The following is a 14887-nucleotide window of genomic DNA, read 5'->3' as shown; positions in this document are numbered from 1 at the left end:
CAATCATAAATGGATATATACCAAACAAAATATGTGAAACAAAGAGTAATAGAACTCAAGTGAGAAATAGGTAAATCCACAATTAAATTTGGAGACTTCAACACCCTTCTTTGAACCATTGGTAGAACAACTAGATAGAAAAATCAGCAAGGATATAGAAGAAAACATCATCACCATCTACCAATAGATTCTAATTAGCATTTAAAAACTACTTTACCCAACAACAACAGAACATACATTTTTTTTTAGCTGCCCATGGAACATAGACCAAGGTAGACCATATGAGGCCATTAAGAAACATTTTTTTAAAAGAACTGTAATCATATAGTGTATTCTCTGTCCACAGTGGAATCAGACTAGAAATCATTAACAGAAAGATAATAAGCATGTAACATACTTAGAAATAATCCATGGGTCAAAGAGGAAGTCTCAAAGGAAATAAAAAGATACATTGAACTGAATGAAGATGATCATACATTATAGCAAACTTTGTGGATACAGACAAAGTCATACTGAGAGGGAAAAATTTGTAGCACTAAATTCACATACTAGAAAAGAGGGGAAAAGTCTAAAAGCAATTATCTAAGCTCCCACACAGAAATCATTTGGAAAAAAAAAAACAACAACAACAAAATAAACCCAAAGCAAGCAGAAAGAGGGAATAATAAAGAGCAGAAATCAATGAAATTAGAAACAAAAACAATGGAAACAATGAAACAGAGAATGAATTCTTTGAAAAAATTAATAAAATTGACAAATCTCTAATAAGACTAACAAAGAAAAGAGAGAGAGAGAGAGACAACACACATTTTCAACATCAAAAATGACAAAATGGGGGCGCCCGGGTGGCTCAGTGTGTTGAGCCACTGCCTTCAGCTCGGGTCATGATCTCAGGGTCCTGGGATCGAGTCCCGCATCGGGCTCTCTGCTCAGCGGGGAGCCTGCTTCCCTCTCTCTCTCTCTTTCTCTGCCTGCCTCTCTGCCTACTTGTGATCTCTGTCTGTCAAATGAATAAATAAAATCTTTAAAAAAAATGACAAAATGGACATCACTATAGACCATGTAAGTATCCACGGGATAATAAGTGACTACTACAAACAACTTACACATAATTTGACAACTTAGATGAAATGGACCAATTTCTTGAAAAACACAAACTACTACAACTCATCCATATGGAATAGATCATTTTTATTTATTTATTTATTTTTGAAGTTGATGGTTTTAATAGAACTACAACTATTAATAAAGTTGAATTTGTAATTTTAAAACTCCATGAAAGAAATCTCTAGACCCAGGTAGTTTCAGAAATTCTACCAAATGTTTAAAGAAGAATGTAAAAAACCTACACAATCTTTTCCAGAAAACAGAAGAGGAAAAACACTTCACAATTTATTTATGAATCTAGTATTGTCCTATACCAAAACAAAAGAAGTACAAAAAAGAGAAAACTTTCAACCAATATCTCTCATAAACTTAGATGCAAAAATTCTCAACAAAATACTAGCAAACCAAATACAACAATGTATAAAAAGAATTATAAAAATGTATAAAATGAATTATATACCATAACCAAATGGGCTTTATTCCAGATATGTATGTATATATATATGTATATTCATTCATCCCAAGGCTAGTCAATATCCAAAAATCAATCAATGTAATCTACCACATTAACAGATTAAAAAAGAAAAATCACATGATCATACCAATCATTACAAAACAAAACAAAAAAAAAACTTTTGACAAGATTCAACACCTTCATGATAAACAAAACCCTCAGGAAAACAGGTATAGAAAGAAACTTTCACAACTTAATAAATTATCTACAACAAGCCTACAACTAACAATTTATCTGACAGTGGAAGACTAAATGCTTTTCCCCTAAGACTGAAAAAAGGCAAGGAGGCTCTTACTACCTGCTCTTACTATCCTTATTCAACATAGTACTGGTTCTGTTCAGTACAATAAGGCAAAACAAAGAAATTAAATGCATACCCAATCAGAAAGGAAGAAAATAGAACTGTCCCTTTTGCGGATGACAAGATTATCTACATAGAAATTCCTAAGGAATCTACCAAAAAATTATTAGGGCTAATAAGTGAATTCAGCAAAAATCAGTTGCATTTCCATATATTTGCAACAAACACATGGACACAGAAATTAAAAACACAGTACCATTTAGAATCACTCAAAAAGGAGAAATATTTAGGTACAAATCTGACAAAACATGTATAGATTTGTTTGCTGAAAACTACAAAATGCTGATGAAAGGAGTCAAAGATGTAAATAAATGGTGAGACATAACCATGTCCATGGACTGGAAGACCCAATATAGCAAATGTGTTGATTCTTCCCAAATAGATATAAAGGTTCAATGCAATTCCTATCAAAATTCCATCAAGACTTTTTAGATATAGGGGCACCTGGGTGGCTCAGTGGGTTAAATCCTCTGCCTTCAGCTCAGGTCATGATCTCAGGGTCCTGGGATCGAGCCCCGCATCGGGCTCTCTGCTCAGCGGCAAGCCTGCGTCCTCCTCTTCTGCCTGCCTCTCTGCCTACTTGTGATCTCTGGCTGCCAAATAAATAAATAAAATATTTAAAAAAAAGATTCTTTAGATATAGATGAGGTTATTCTTTTTTATAATTTTTTAAAAAGATTTTATTTATTTATTTGACAGAGAGAGGAGACATATTCAGAGAGGGAACACAAGCAGGGGGACTGGGAGAGGTAGAAGTAGACCCCCACTGAACAGGGAGCCCAATGTGGGACTCAATCCCAGGACTCTGGAATCATGACCTGAGCTGAAGGCAGATGCTTAACAACTGAGCCACCCGGGCATCCCTTTTTAAATGTTTTTAATTTTTTTTTCCTCTACTTATTTTTTTTTTAGTAAATTTATTTATTTTCAGAAAAACAGTATTCATTATTTTTTTCACCACACCCAGTGCTCCATGCAATCTGTGCCCTCTATAATACCCACCACCTGGTACTCCAACCTCCCAACTCCCCAACCTCCCAACCCCCCGCCACTTCAAACCTCTCAGATTGTTTTTCAGAGTCCATAATCTCTCATGATTCACCTCCCCTTCCAATTTACCCCAACTCCCTTCTCTTAACACCCCTTGTCCTTCATGATATTTGTTACGCTCCACAAATAAATGAAACCATATGATAATTGACTCTCTCTGCTTGACTTATTTCACTCAGCATAATCTCTTCCAGTCCTGTCTATGTTGCTACAAAAGTTGGGTATTCATGCTTTCTGATGAAGGCATAATACTCCATAGTGTATATGGACCACATCTTCCTTATCCATTTGTCCGTTGAAAAGCATCTTGGTTCTTTCCATAGTTTGGCGACCGTGGCCATTGCTGCTATAAACATTGGGGTACAGATGGCCCTTCTTTTCACGACATCTGTATCTTTGGGGTAAATACCATCAGTTTGATCTCTATAGTAAAGAGTCTGCTTTTTGGTTTGTCTCTTTTTTTCTTTGTTTGTTTTGTTCTTAAATTCTACAATTGAGTGAAATCATATGGTATTTGTCTTTCTCTGACTGACTTGCTTCACTTAGCATTATACCCTCCAGATCCATCCATGTGGTTGCAAATGACAAGATTTCATTCTTATTTTTGTGGCTAAGGAATATTCCATTGTATACATATACATCTTCTTTGTCCATTCTTCTATCAGTGGACACATGGGTTGTTTCCATATCTTAAATATTGTAAATAATGCATTTTTTAAAAGATTTTATTTATTTATTTGGGGGGGCACAAGGGGGAGGTAAGACAAAAGGAGAGGGAGAAACAGATTGCCCGCTGAGCAGAGAGTCTGACATCGGGCTCTATCCCAAGACCCTGAGATCATGGCCTGAGCCAAAGGTAGATACTTAACCAATTGAGCCACCCAGGCATGCCTGCATGTATCTTTTTGAACTAGTGTTTTCATTTTCTTTGGGTAAACACCCAGTAGTGTAATTACTGGCATAGGGTAATTCTGGTTTTTTGTTTTGTTTTGTTCTGTTTTGTTTTTTTAGTTTTTGAGGAACCTCCGTACTCTTTTCCAGAGTGGCTATGCCAGTTTGCATTCTCATCAAACTTCAAGAGGGTTCCTTTTTCTCCACAACCTCACCAACACTTGTTGTTTGTGTTTCTGATATTAGCCATTCTAACAGGTGTGAGGTGATACCTCATTGTGGGTTTTGAGTTGCATTTCCCTGATGGTTAGTGATGTTGAGCATGTTTTCATGTGTCTGTTGACCATCTGTATGTCTTCTTTAGAAAAATGTCTGTTCATGTCTCCTGCCCATATTTAATAGGATTATATGTGTTTTTCTGGCATTGAGTTATGTAAGTTCTTTGTATATTTGGGGTATTTACCCCTTATTGGGTATATAATTTGCAATTATCTTTTACTGTTCCATGGGTTTTTTGTTTTGTTGATGTCTCCTTCATTGTGCAAAATCTATTTGTTTTACTGTTGTTCCAAAAGTTTATTTTTGTTTTCGTTTCCCTTGCCTCAGGAAACATATCTAGAAAAATGTTTCTACAGCTGAGGTCAAAGAGATTACTGCCTATGTTTTCTTCTAAGAATTTTATGGTTTCAGGTCTCACTTTTAGGTCTTTAAACTCAAAATAGAGTTTATATTTGTGTACAGTGTAAGAAAGTGGTGCAGTTTCATTCTTTTGCATGTAGCTAACCAGTTTTCCCAACACCATTTGTTGAAGAGACTGTCTTTTTCCCATTGCATGTTCTTGCCTCCTTTGTCATAGATTAATTTTTCATATAACCAAGGGTTTACTTCTGAGTTTTCAGTTATGTTCTGTTGATCTGTCTATTTTTGTGCATTACCATACTAGTTTGATTGCTACAGCTTTGTAGTATATCTAGATATCCAAGACTGTGATAGCTCCAGTTTTGTTTTTCTTTTTCAAGATTGCTTTAGCTATTTGTGGTCTTTTGTGGTTTCATACAAAGTTTAGGATTATTTGTTCTAGTTCTGTAAAAAGCGCTGTTGGTGTCTGCTAGGGATTTATGCCCAGCTGGTTTTTGACAAAGGTGTGAGAACAATTAAATGGAGGAAACATAGGCTTTTGAACAAATGGTGGTGGAGCAATAGGATATCCACAGGCAAAAAACAAACAAACAAACAAAAAAACTCAAAAAAAAAAAAGCATGACCAAAGTTTCCAAACATAGGGAAAAACACAGGAGAAACTCCCCAGGATGTAGGGCTAGGCAAAGACTTTTTAGACCAAAATCTTGATCCATTAAAGGAAAAGTAGATAAATTGGACTTTATCACAGTTGCAAACATTTGCTCTTCAAAAGATATTAAGAGGATGAAAAAACAAGCCACAGATTGGGCAGAATTATTTACAAACCATGTATCTGACAAAGGACTAGAACTGAGAATATATAAAGAATTCTAAAAACTAAACATTAAAAAACCACAATTAGAAAACGGGCAAAATACATGAACAGACTTTTTACTGAAGAGGATATTCAGGTTGAAAATAAGCCCAGTAAAAATGTTCAACATCATCAGCCATTAGGGAAATATAAATTAAAATCACAACAAAATACTACTACTAGAATGTCTTTAAAAAATGATGACAATGTCAAATGCTGACAAAGATGTAGAGAAATTAAATCACTCATAGATATATTGCTGGTAGGAATGAAAATGGGACAACTACTCTGGAGAGCAGTTTTTCTAAAAAATGAAACATGCAAGCACCATAAATCCCAGCAATTGTACTCCTCAGCATTTATTCCAGATAAATGAAAACCTATGGTCACACAGAAATACCCTGTATACAAATATCTGTAGCAGTTTTTTTTTTTTTAAGATTTTATTTATTTGACAGAGAGAGATCACAAGTAGACAGAGAGGCAGGCAGAGAGAGAGAGAGAGGGAAGCAGGCTCCCTGCTGAGCAGAGAGCCTGATGCGGGCCTCGATCCCAGGACTCTGAGATCATGACCTGAGCCCAAGGCAGCGGCTTAACCCACTGAGCCACCCAGGCGCCCTATCTGTAGCAGTTTTATTCAGGTTCTCTGAAAACTGGAAATAATCTAGCTATTTATCAGTGGGAGAATAGATAAACAAAATGTGTTCCATCCTAACTATGGAATACTACTCATCAAAAAAAAGAAACAGACTATTGTTACATGCAACCTTCTGGATGAGTCTCCAGAAAATAATGCTAAGGGAAAAAAAGTGAATTCCAAAAGTTTACACATTGTGTCATTCCATTTATATAACACAGATTTGTATTTCCATGGGGGTGGCGGTGGATATAAAAGAAGAACATGAGGGATCCATGTGGTGATAGAAATGTTCTGTGGGGCGCCTGGATGGCTCAATGGGTTAAAGCCTCTGCCTTCGGCTCAGGTCATGATCCCAGGGTCCTGGGATTGAGGCCCGCATTAGAATCTCTGCTCAGCGGGGAGCCTGCTTCCCCCAATCTCTTGCTCTGCCTGCCTCTCTGCCTACTTGTGATCTCTGTCAGTCAAATAAATAAAATCTAAAAAAAAAAAAAAGAAATGTTCTGTATCCTGACTATATCAATGTCAATATCCTAATTGTGACATTGGCAAGACATTACCATTAGGGAAAACTGGGTAAAGGGTAAAGAAGATCTCTCTGTATTATTCCTTACAACTGTATGTGAGTCTACAATTTTTTCAAAATAAACAAAATTAATTAAGATGTTACCTTTGTGGTTTCTCTCTTGTCTGAACCCTGAATGATGCAATACCCTTCATTAGACTGGGGGATTTCTCTTCTCTTCCTAGTTTGTTCCAGTTTGCGGGGAGTTTTAGTCAGGGTGGGTGTTGATTTTTGCCAACTGCTTTTTTTGCACCTACTGAAAATAATCATATGGTTTTTCAAATTATATTATTTGATTTTATAATGTTAAATCAATCTTGAATTCCTGGGATGAACATTACTTCATCGTGATGTATTAATTCTTTTATACATTGCTAGATTCAATTTGCTAATATTTGCTTAGGATTTCTACGTCTATATTAAGAAATGTCTTTCAGATACCTAAGGGAGGGAAGTTACTAGTTTTCTAAAATTAAAAAAGACCTAAGCAAAAATAGTAAAGTAGCAAAATTTGACAAGGCTCAATGATGCGTAAACAATAATTTGTTATATTATTGTCTACACTTTCCTTTCTTATTTTCGTTTTTCTTTCTTTTCAATTGAAAATCCTTGCCTTTAGCTTGGAAGATAAATTCAGAGGACAGATTGAGGATCTAATAACCAAGTTGTTTATGCTATTAGAACTAAGGAGTGGGATAGCCTTATGTATCCTCTTCACCTGGAAATAGGCCTAACAAAGTTGGTACTCAGTGGAAGTTTATTGAATTAGTTCAATTTATTTGAATGACAATCTGAAATAACAGAATGGATACTGTGGTCCAGATCCACCCTCAGGACCCAGCCAGTCATTCCCCCTGCTTCTGAGAGTAGGCTGCTTCTGGCTCCTAATTCTTCTGTGGGAATTGCCTTCCATAGAAGAAGTTGCCTTGCCGAGAGTTACAGATAGAGCCTCAATCACAGCTCAGTGATAGGAATAAAAACTTCTGGGCCTTGTTCTTTAATTCGGAATAACTCTTAAAGGTCATCCCCGGTTCAGAGCATTCTTTGAGACAGGTTGAGGCCTCTACAGCGACTGTTTCAGGTTAACTTCTCCCGCTGCGAATCTTGGTTCCATCACTCTTAGAGCTTCCCATCATAAACTTTCTGCACGTTCACCTCCTTTTCGCTCTCTTCCTCGGGTAATTCCATCCAGGACACACATTATCCTATTTTATATTCTTTTCCTAACAGTTTTCAGTATGTGAGATAACCTTATTTATTTAACGCTTTAATACTTGCTTATTGTCTCCAATTAGACTGTAAGCTTCCCAGCACAGACTTTTTCCGCCATACACTGTGCACCACTAACTATATCAAGCGCCCACTGGTTGTTGAATGAGTGGAAGAGTCACACCTGATACTGGGTCTTGGGCCGACAATCGAAAGCCTGCGACCAGCGCTTAGGAGAGGCCACTGGGGACGTGCCTCTGAGTCCCCGCCCCTTCTGTCACGCTTCCAGCCCAGGCTGGGGGCGGAACCTCGAAGATTCCCCCGCTGAAGCTATGCGGCAGCCGGCGGTACGCCTGGTGCTGCTGGGCCGGCTACCCTACAACGAGCTGCTGGCCCTGCAGGAGCGCTGGTTGCGGCGGCTGCAGGCCGAGCCAGGCACTGAGGCCCTCTCAGGGACTGAGGCGGGCGCACTCCTGCTCTGCGAGCCCGCGGGGCCCGTGTACACGTCCGGGCTGCGCGGCGGCCTCACGCCGGAGGAGACGACGCGGCTGCGGGCTTTGGGCGCCGAGGTACGCACCACAGGCCGCGGCGGCCTGGCCACCTTCCATGGCCCAGGCCAGCTGCTCTGCCACCCAGTCCTAGACCTAAGACGCCTGGGCCTGCGCCTGCGCACCCACGTAGCGGCGCTGGAGGGGTGCGCCGTGCGCCTGTGCGAGCTCCAGAACTTGCGGGGCGCCCGCGCCCGGCCTCCACCCTACACCGGCGTTTGGCTCGGGGAGCGCAAGATCTGCGCAATAGGTTAGTGCGGCGGGCCGGGGGCGGGGCTTGGTGGGACTGGACCAATGGAGAGGAGAGCAAACTTGGGCTGGGCGGAAGTGTATCTGGCGCGGGCTTTGAATGAGAACTACCAGCTGCGTTTGATGTTCTAAACCTTCTCACTGATCTCATATTCGCAGCCTTCAGGAGGGCCCTCACTGGTTATCTCATCCAACATTCATCTTTTCGAGAAGTGAATTGCCAGGTTACTTCCAATGAGTCACAATGCCTGGACGATAATGGAGTTTAGTAATCTTCACAAAAAAAAAAAAAAAATTTTAAAGCAGCAGAATCTCTGTTAAAAGATATTTTCTGGAATCTCCACAATAAGTGCAGGAGCTGTGGAGCCACACACCCCCCCCCCGCCCCGCCCCCCCCCCCCCCCATCTATGCCCAAGCTCTTGGGTGGCTCAGAAACAAAGCTGGAAAACCAGTGATGGAGTCCAATTCCTTCATCAGACTGAGGGGGATCCTGAAGCCTGGGAAGGGTATCTACTCTGAGACCCTTTTTCTTGTCTTGCAGGAGTCCGCTGTGGAAGGCACATCACATCCCACGGCCTGGCTCTGAACTGTTCTACAGACCTTGTGTGGTTTGATCACATTGTCCCCTGCGGGCTGGTTGGGACAGGTGTCACCTCTCTGAGTGAGGAGCTCCAAAGGCATGTCACTGTGGATGAAGTAATACCACCTTTCCTTGACGCCTTTAAAGAGACCTACAAGTGCACGTTGATCTCAGAAAACAGCTCCAACTGATGAGTGTTCATGTTATCACAGCTGGGAGGTCCTGCTTGAAAAGCACCCAGACTGACTTGGTAGTCACTGAAACCCAGATTCTAGAGTTGGCCCTGTCATTCATTCACCATGAGACTATGAGCGAAGTATGAGCTCTTAGCCATTGTTTCCCTATGTCTGCTGGCTTATTTATATCTTCTCACCTACCTCAGATATGGTAGATGCGAAAGCATTATGAAAAGCAACACATGATGTATAAATAGAAGACATTAGCACTACTATTCACCCCGCATTTTCTCAGCTTAGAGAAACTCAGATATAGAGAATCAGTTTTCAAGTATTTATCACTTTCTAAATATTGCATTTTATTTGGTGATTCTGGGCTCTGGTTCCTTTGATTTTGTGGGGAATCATATCTCTAGATAGCCCAGGTGAAAGTGATATGGTGGGGAGCTTTCTGCAATAAAAGGAAAAGGGAAAGGAATCTTTAAAGAATAAAATGGGATCTTGACTTCCTGCATTGGATTGCCAAGCTTGATAGCTATTTTTAGTTAGGTAACCTGAGCCAGACCAGAGGCCAGGAAAAGACAAGAATAATTTCTCACACTGTACAAATGCCAAAGGTAGAAGTAAGTTTTCTTTAAGTGAGATCTCTAAATTTATAAGGCTGTGTATTAACTACTCATTGCTATGTAACAAATCACCCCAAAACTTAATGACTTAAAGCAATAAACATTATCTCATATATTCTGTGGGTCAGGAATTTGGGAAAAGCTTAGCTGGGTGATTTCTGGGTTGAGATCTCTCATGAGGTGTAGGTAAGATGTCTGCAGGATCAACTGTCGTCTGAAGGTTTGACTGGGAATAGAGGATCTGTTTCTAAGATGGTTCGCTCTGCCTCATTGGTACTGGTTGATGACAAAGCCTGTGTTCCTCACCATGTGGGCCACCCCATAGAGCTACTTGTTCCCCCAGAGCAACTGATGCCAGAAGAGATAAGGTGGAAGCCACAAAGTCTTTTAACAGAGTCTTGGAAGTTACACAGTAATTCCTACATTTTCCAATTGAAGAAACCCGACTCAGTGTGAAAGGGACTACACAGGGTGAGGGAAAGTGAAGATCATCAGGGACCATCTTCGAAACTGGCCAACATAGGCAGTTACCGTGGAAAGATCCTTGGATGAAAGTCAGGTGACCCAGGCTGCAGTCCCAGCTCTTTGGGCAAGTCATTTACCTCTCTGGTCTTCAGTTTCCCCTATATAAGCACTGTCCAATAGGAATACAACATGAGCCGCACTGTAATTTTGCTTTTACAGTAGCCACATCAAAAAAGGAAAAATAAACAGGTTGACATTAATAACACTGTAATTAACCTAATATAAAAATGTTTTACATTCCTTTTCTCCATGCCATATCTAGATATTCAGTGTATATTTTCCTTGTAGCTCATCTCATTTTGGAATTTTCACACTTCAGAAGTTCAGTAGCCACATGTGGCCAGTGGCTACCACACTGCAAAGTGCAGCTTTAGGTAATGTATCCAAAGTTCTGAGCTTCCAGGGTCCTGTGGCCCCATTGGCTTCTAGAAGAAAGGCGAGTTTTCCCACTTCTGAGGTTTGATGTTTAACTCTGCACACAGTTTTTATCAGTTATTCAAGCTGGAATGGACTTTGGAGGTATATACCTGCCTCCTCATTGTACAGAGATGAAACTAAGACTTGGGAAGAAACTTATTCAAGGAACACAGTGAGTTAATCACAAAGTCAGGATTGGGTGCCAGATATAAGCCCATTCTCATGTTCTTTTCCTGCTATGCACACTGACTTAGCACTCAGGACAGAATGATTTACAAGTTATGAACACTTGGTCAATATTAGTTGATTGGTGGTTTGTCCACCCATTATTTACCCATATCCCTTTTCTTTTGTTTTCCCTCTGTGGAGCCAACAGTGCTATTGTAGGAATGTGGGAGGTGGATAGTAGTTGATAATTACTTTGCAGAATTATTGCCAAAAAGGGAAATAATTATTCCAGGAAAAGTGAGTGAGATTCTCATGGTTGTAGGGCTGTGCACAGTGTTGCTCCCCATCTAGTGTTCAACTACCCTCTCTAGCAACGCTCATAAAGTGACTATACAGGCTGGTCTTGAATTCCTCCAGAGACTGGGAAAGAAACATTTATTCAGCACTTATTTTTAGTACCAGGTACTGTGTTAGCACTCTTAAGTACATTGTCTCAGTCAGCAGCCTGTCCCCTGTTTCTGGAACACTGGGAATCATTCTGCATGGTGTAATGACTGAGTTACCTGACCTTCCTGAGCCTTCATTTCATTAGGCTCAAGGCTTGGTACAGAATAGACATGAGGAAATATATGCTAATTATTAATGTGGTTCACCAGATATTTCAGGCAGGACTGTACTGTGTGACTCCCTTGTGGTTGGTTGGAACCAAGCAATTTGTTCTGATCAATGAGTTAAGAATGGAGGTGACATACCACTTCTGAGCTGGAGCACTGAATTGCTGGTGTCAGGCCCCTTGGGGTTTCTCTTTTCCTCTGGAAAGGTGACCAACAGGACAATGTCACCCACTCTAATGGGAGCCTGGGATTTCCAGGCATCCTGGAAGAGCCAAGCCTCCAAGAACAGGTGGACTGTGGGTCAGCAGAGCCAGGAAGGATGCAGAGCAGAAGGCCAGGGGTCGGCAAAGGCCAGGCGCATGGGATCAGGTCAGGGTTCCTGGCTCTTCTTCCTGCCTGGACAGAGCCCACTTCCGGTTTCCCACACGGGCCCTTCCTCAAGGAAGGAAGCTGAGCTTATGAAGAAGGATTTTTAACACTCTGGTTTTCCTACCTCCAGAAGGCCTCTTCTTGTTTGTACAGAATCTCTTCCTCATAAATAAACAGATTGTCCAGGGTGTGGTACATAGGTGCTAAATGTAAGGACGTGACCAGCCACAGTGACTGGTTCGGCATCTCATTTCTCTGGTGAGGCTGGCAGGAAGCCACAGAGAGCCAGCTCTGGCAGCATGACCAGATGTAACTTCTTGCAAAAATCCTCTCTCCAAAAGCCCTGTGGAAATCAGATCTTTCCAGTCTAAATCTGATTCTTATTTTTACCAAATTACAATTTACCATACATATAATCATATCATATTATAGTATCTATAAAATTTAAAAATAAAACGCTTGTACTCTCACCTGACAACAAATCCCCTACATTTGTGTATCTTTGGTGCTTGATCACAAACATACATATTTTAAGGACTTGTCATTATTATGTGGATAAAATTATGTATATTCTTTTAAACTAAACCTAATATTACATTCATTTTCCCACATTGCTACATAATCTTTACAATTATATTTTTGAATGTCTTAATTTTGTTTTTTATTTCTTTTAAAACTTAGAATTCAAGGTTTTTCTAAATATAGGTAATGCAAAGTAAAAAGGTACAAAATGGTGGCATTGAAATGTAATTCTTGCTCCTATTCTTTTCCCCTGTAAACTCGGTTTCTTTTTCCTGGAGGCCCAAGTGATGGTATATTGTTTTTTATACACTTCAGAGATATTTTATGCAAACATAAGCATGCATGATTATATACATTTTTTTCATATATTAACATACTATACCCACAGCATTGCACTTTGGAGGTTGTTTCAGATTAGTATATAAAGAGAATCCTCATTTTTAAACATGACTGCAGAGAGGGGGGCCTGGGTGGCTCAGTCATTCAGTGTCTGCTTTCGGCTCAGGTTTTCATCCCAGAGTCCTGGGATTGAGTCCCACATCCGGCTCCTTCCCCAGTGGGAAGCCTGCTTCTCCCTCTCCCACTCCCCCTGCTTGTGTTCCTGTTCTCACTGTCTCTCTCTCTGTCAAATAAGTAAATTAAATCTTTTTTAAAAATGACTACAAAGTATTCCATTCAGTGGATTTCTTATGATTTATTTAGCTAGTTCCCTATTGAGGACATTTAGGTTATTACTAACCTTTTGCTTTTACAAGCAAGGCTGCAATGAAAATTCTGTGTGTGTGTGCGTGTGTGTTACATCATACATGGTGAATACAAAGGTTGCATCTTTAGAAATGATTTTTTGAGTCAAAGGATATGTGCATTTTTATTTTATTTTATTTTTAAAAATATTTTATTTATTTATTTGACAGAGAGAAAGAGATCACAACTAGGCAGAGAGGCAGGCAGAGAGAGGGAGAAGCAGGCCCCCTGCCGAGGAGAGAGCCCGATGTGGGGCTCGATCTCAGGACCCCGAGATCATAACCTGAGCCAAGGCAGAGACATAACCCACTGAGCCACCCAGGCACTCCATGTGCATTTTTATTTTAATATATATTGTCATAATGCCTTCCATAAAAGTCACACCAATTTATATTCCCATCAATAATGTACAAGGGAGATGCCTGAATTTTTAACGCTTCAGCATCTTAGATTTTTTTTTCATTTTTTAAGTTTTTTGATATAAAATCTTTTTAACATACAACAATGAATCCCACTTATCCATCAGGCAGCTAAAGCAATCATCGACTCATGGCCAATCTTAATTTGTTTAAACTGGGAAGTACTTCTGGCTTACTCCCTGGACTATTGTAAAGCAAATCACAGAAACCATATTATTTCACCCATAAATACCTCAGTATGTATTCCCCAAAGATAAGGGCTCAAAAAAAAAAAAAACCCTTCAATATCAACAAATATTCAGTTACTATTCAGATTTTTCCAGCTGTTTGCTGAACTTTCTCTCTCTCTCTCTCTTTTTTTTTCCACAGTTGGTTTGTTCAAATCAGGATTCAAATACTGGATTTAGTTCACATGTCTCATAAATGTCTCCTAGTCTCTTCACCTATAGATTCCTCCCACAACCTTTTTTTTTTTTTTAAAGCTTTTTTCCCCTGTGTTTCCTGAAGCTTGAAAGATAAAGCCTGACACGTGATATTATTTGGCAAGTCAGCTTCATAAGTGCTGGTGTGTGCTTAAGGTATGCAGTATCTTTGTGTTTTTTTTTTCTTTTTCATGATGAGTTTTCCCTAGATTCATTATTTGGTTGGGGGTTACAAAATTTAATAGTCTGATTCTGACATGCTTCTTCACTTACTAGCTGGAATATGTTGATATAACTCAACACAACCAGTAGCATCAGTGTTATTGGTATTTTAATTGTTTCATAGTTTTGTTCATATTCAATAAAAGTTTGTATTGAATAAAAAATTATCTATATAAAATATTTGCTCTTATAGTTGCATTAGAGTTTATACCAAGTTAAATTTGAACATATTTAGATTGCCAGCTTTGAGTATCTCAATAATTGTTGAGGAATCCATATATTATTCAAATTCAAGAGACACTGATATAAGGCTAAAGTGTTATATTTTTGTAATACCTAAATCGTGGGTTTTTCTAAGCCCAACACTGTTTGTTTGTGTTTGTAACCTAGTACGCAGCATGTAAAAGGAAGCAAATTTCATATCTATGTTGTTACGAAGCGTTCCCTATCGCCCCCA

At 39.6% G+C, this 14887-nt stretch overlaps 1 protein-coding gene across 1 annotated transcript; it reads left to right on the top strand.

Annotated features, from left to right (window-relative positions):
- Positions 1-7928: 7928 nt before the first annotated feature.
- Positions 7929-10123, top strand: LIPT2 (lipoyl(octanoyl) transferase 2). Its single transcript, XM_059410708.1, has 2 exons — positions 7929-8626; positions 9168-10123. Exons 1-2 carry the CDS (start codon positions 8161-8163, stop codon positions 9395-9397), a joined length of 696 nt encoding a protein of 231 aa, XP_059266691.1. The 5' UTR covers positions 7929-8160; the 3' UTR covers positions 9398-10123.
- The last annotated feature ends 4764 nt before the right edge of the window (positions 10124-14887 follow it).

The sequence above is a fragment of the Mustela nigripes genome, chromosome 1, assembly GCF_022355385.1.
Source record: "Mustela nigripes isolate SB6536 chromosome 1, MUSNIG.SB6536, whole genome shotgun sequence".
NCBI lineage: Eukaryota > Metazoa > Chordata > Mammalia > Carnivora > Mustelidae > Mustela > Mustela nigripes.
Note: the sequence above shows the minus strand (reverse complement) of the source record. Positions and strands in the feature narration are given on the sequence as shown.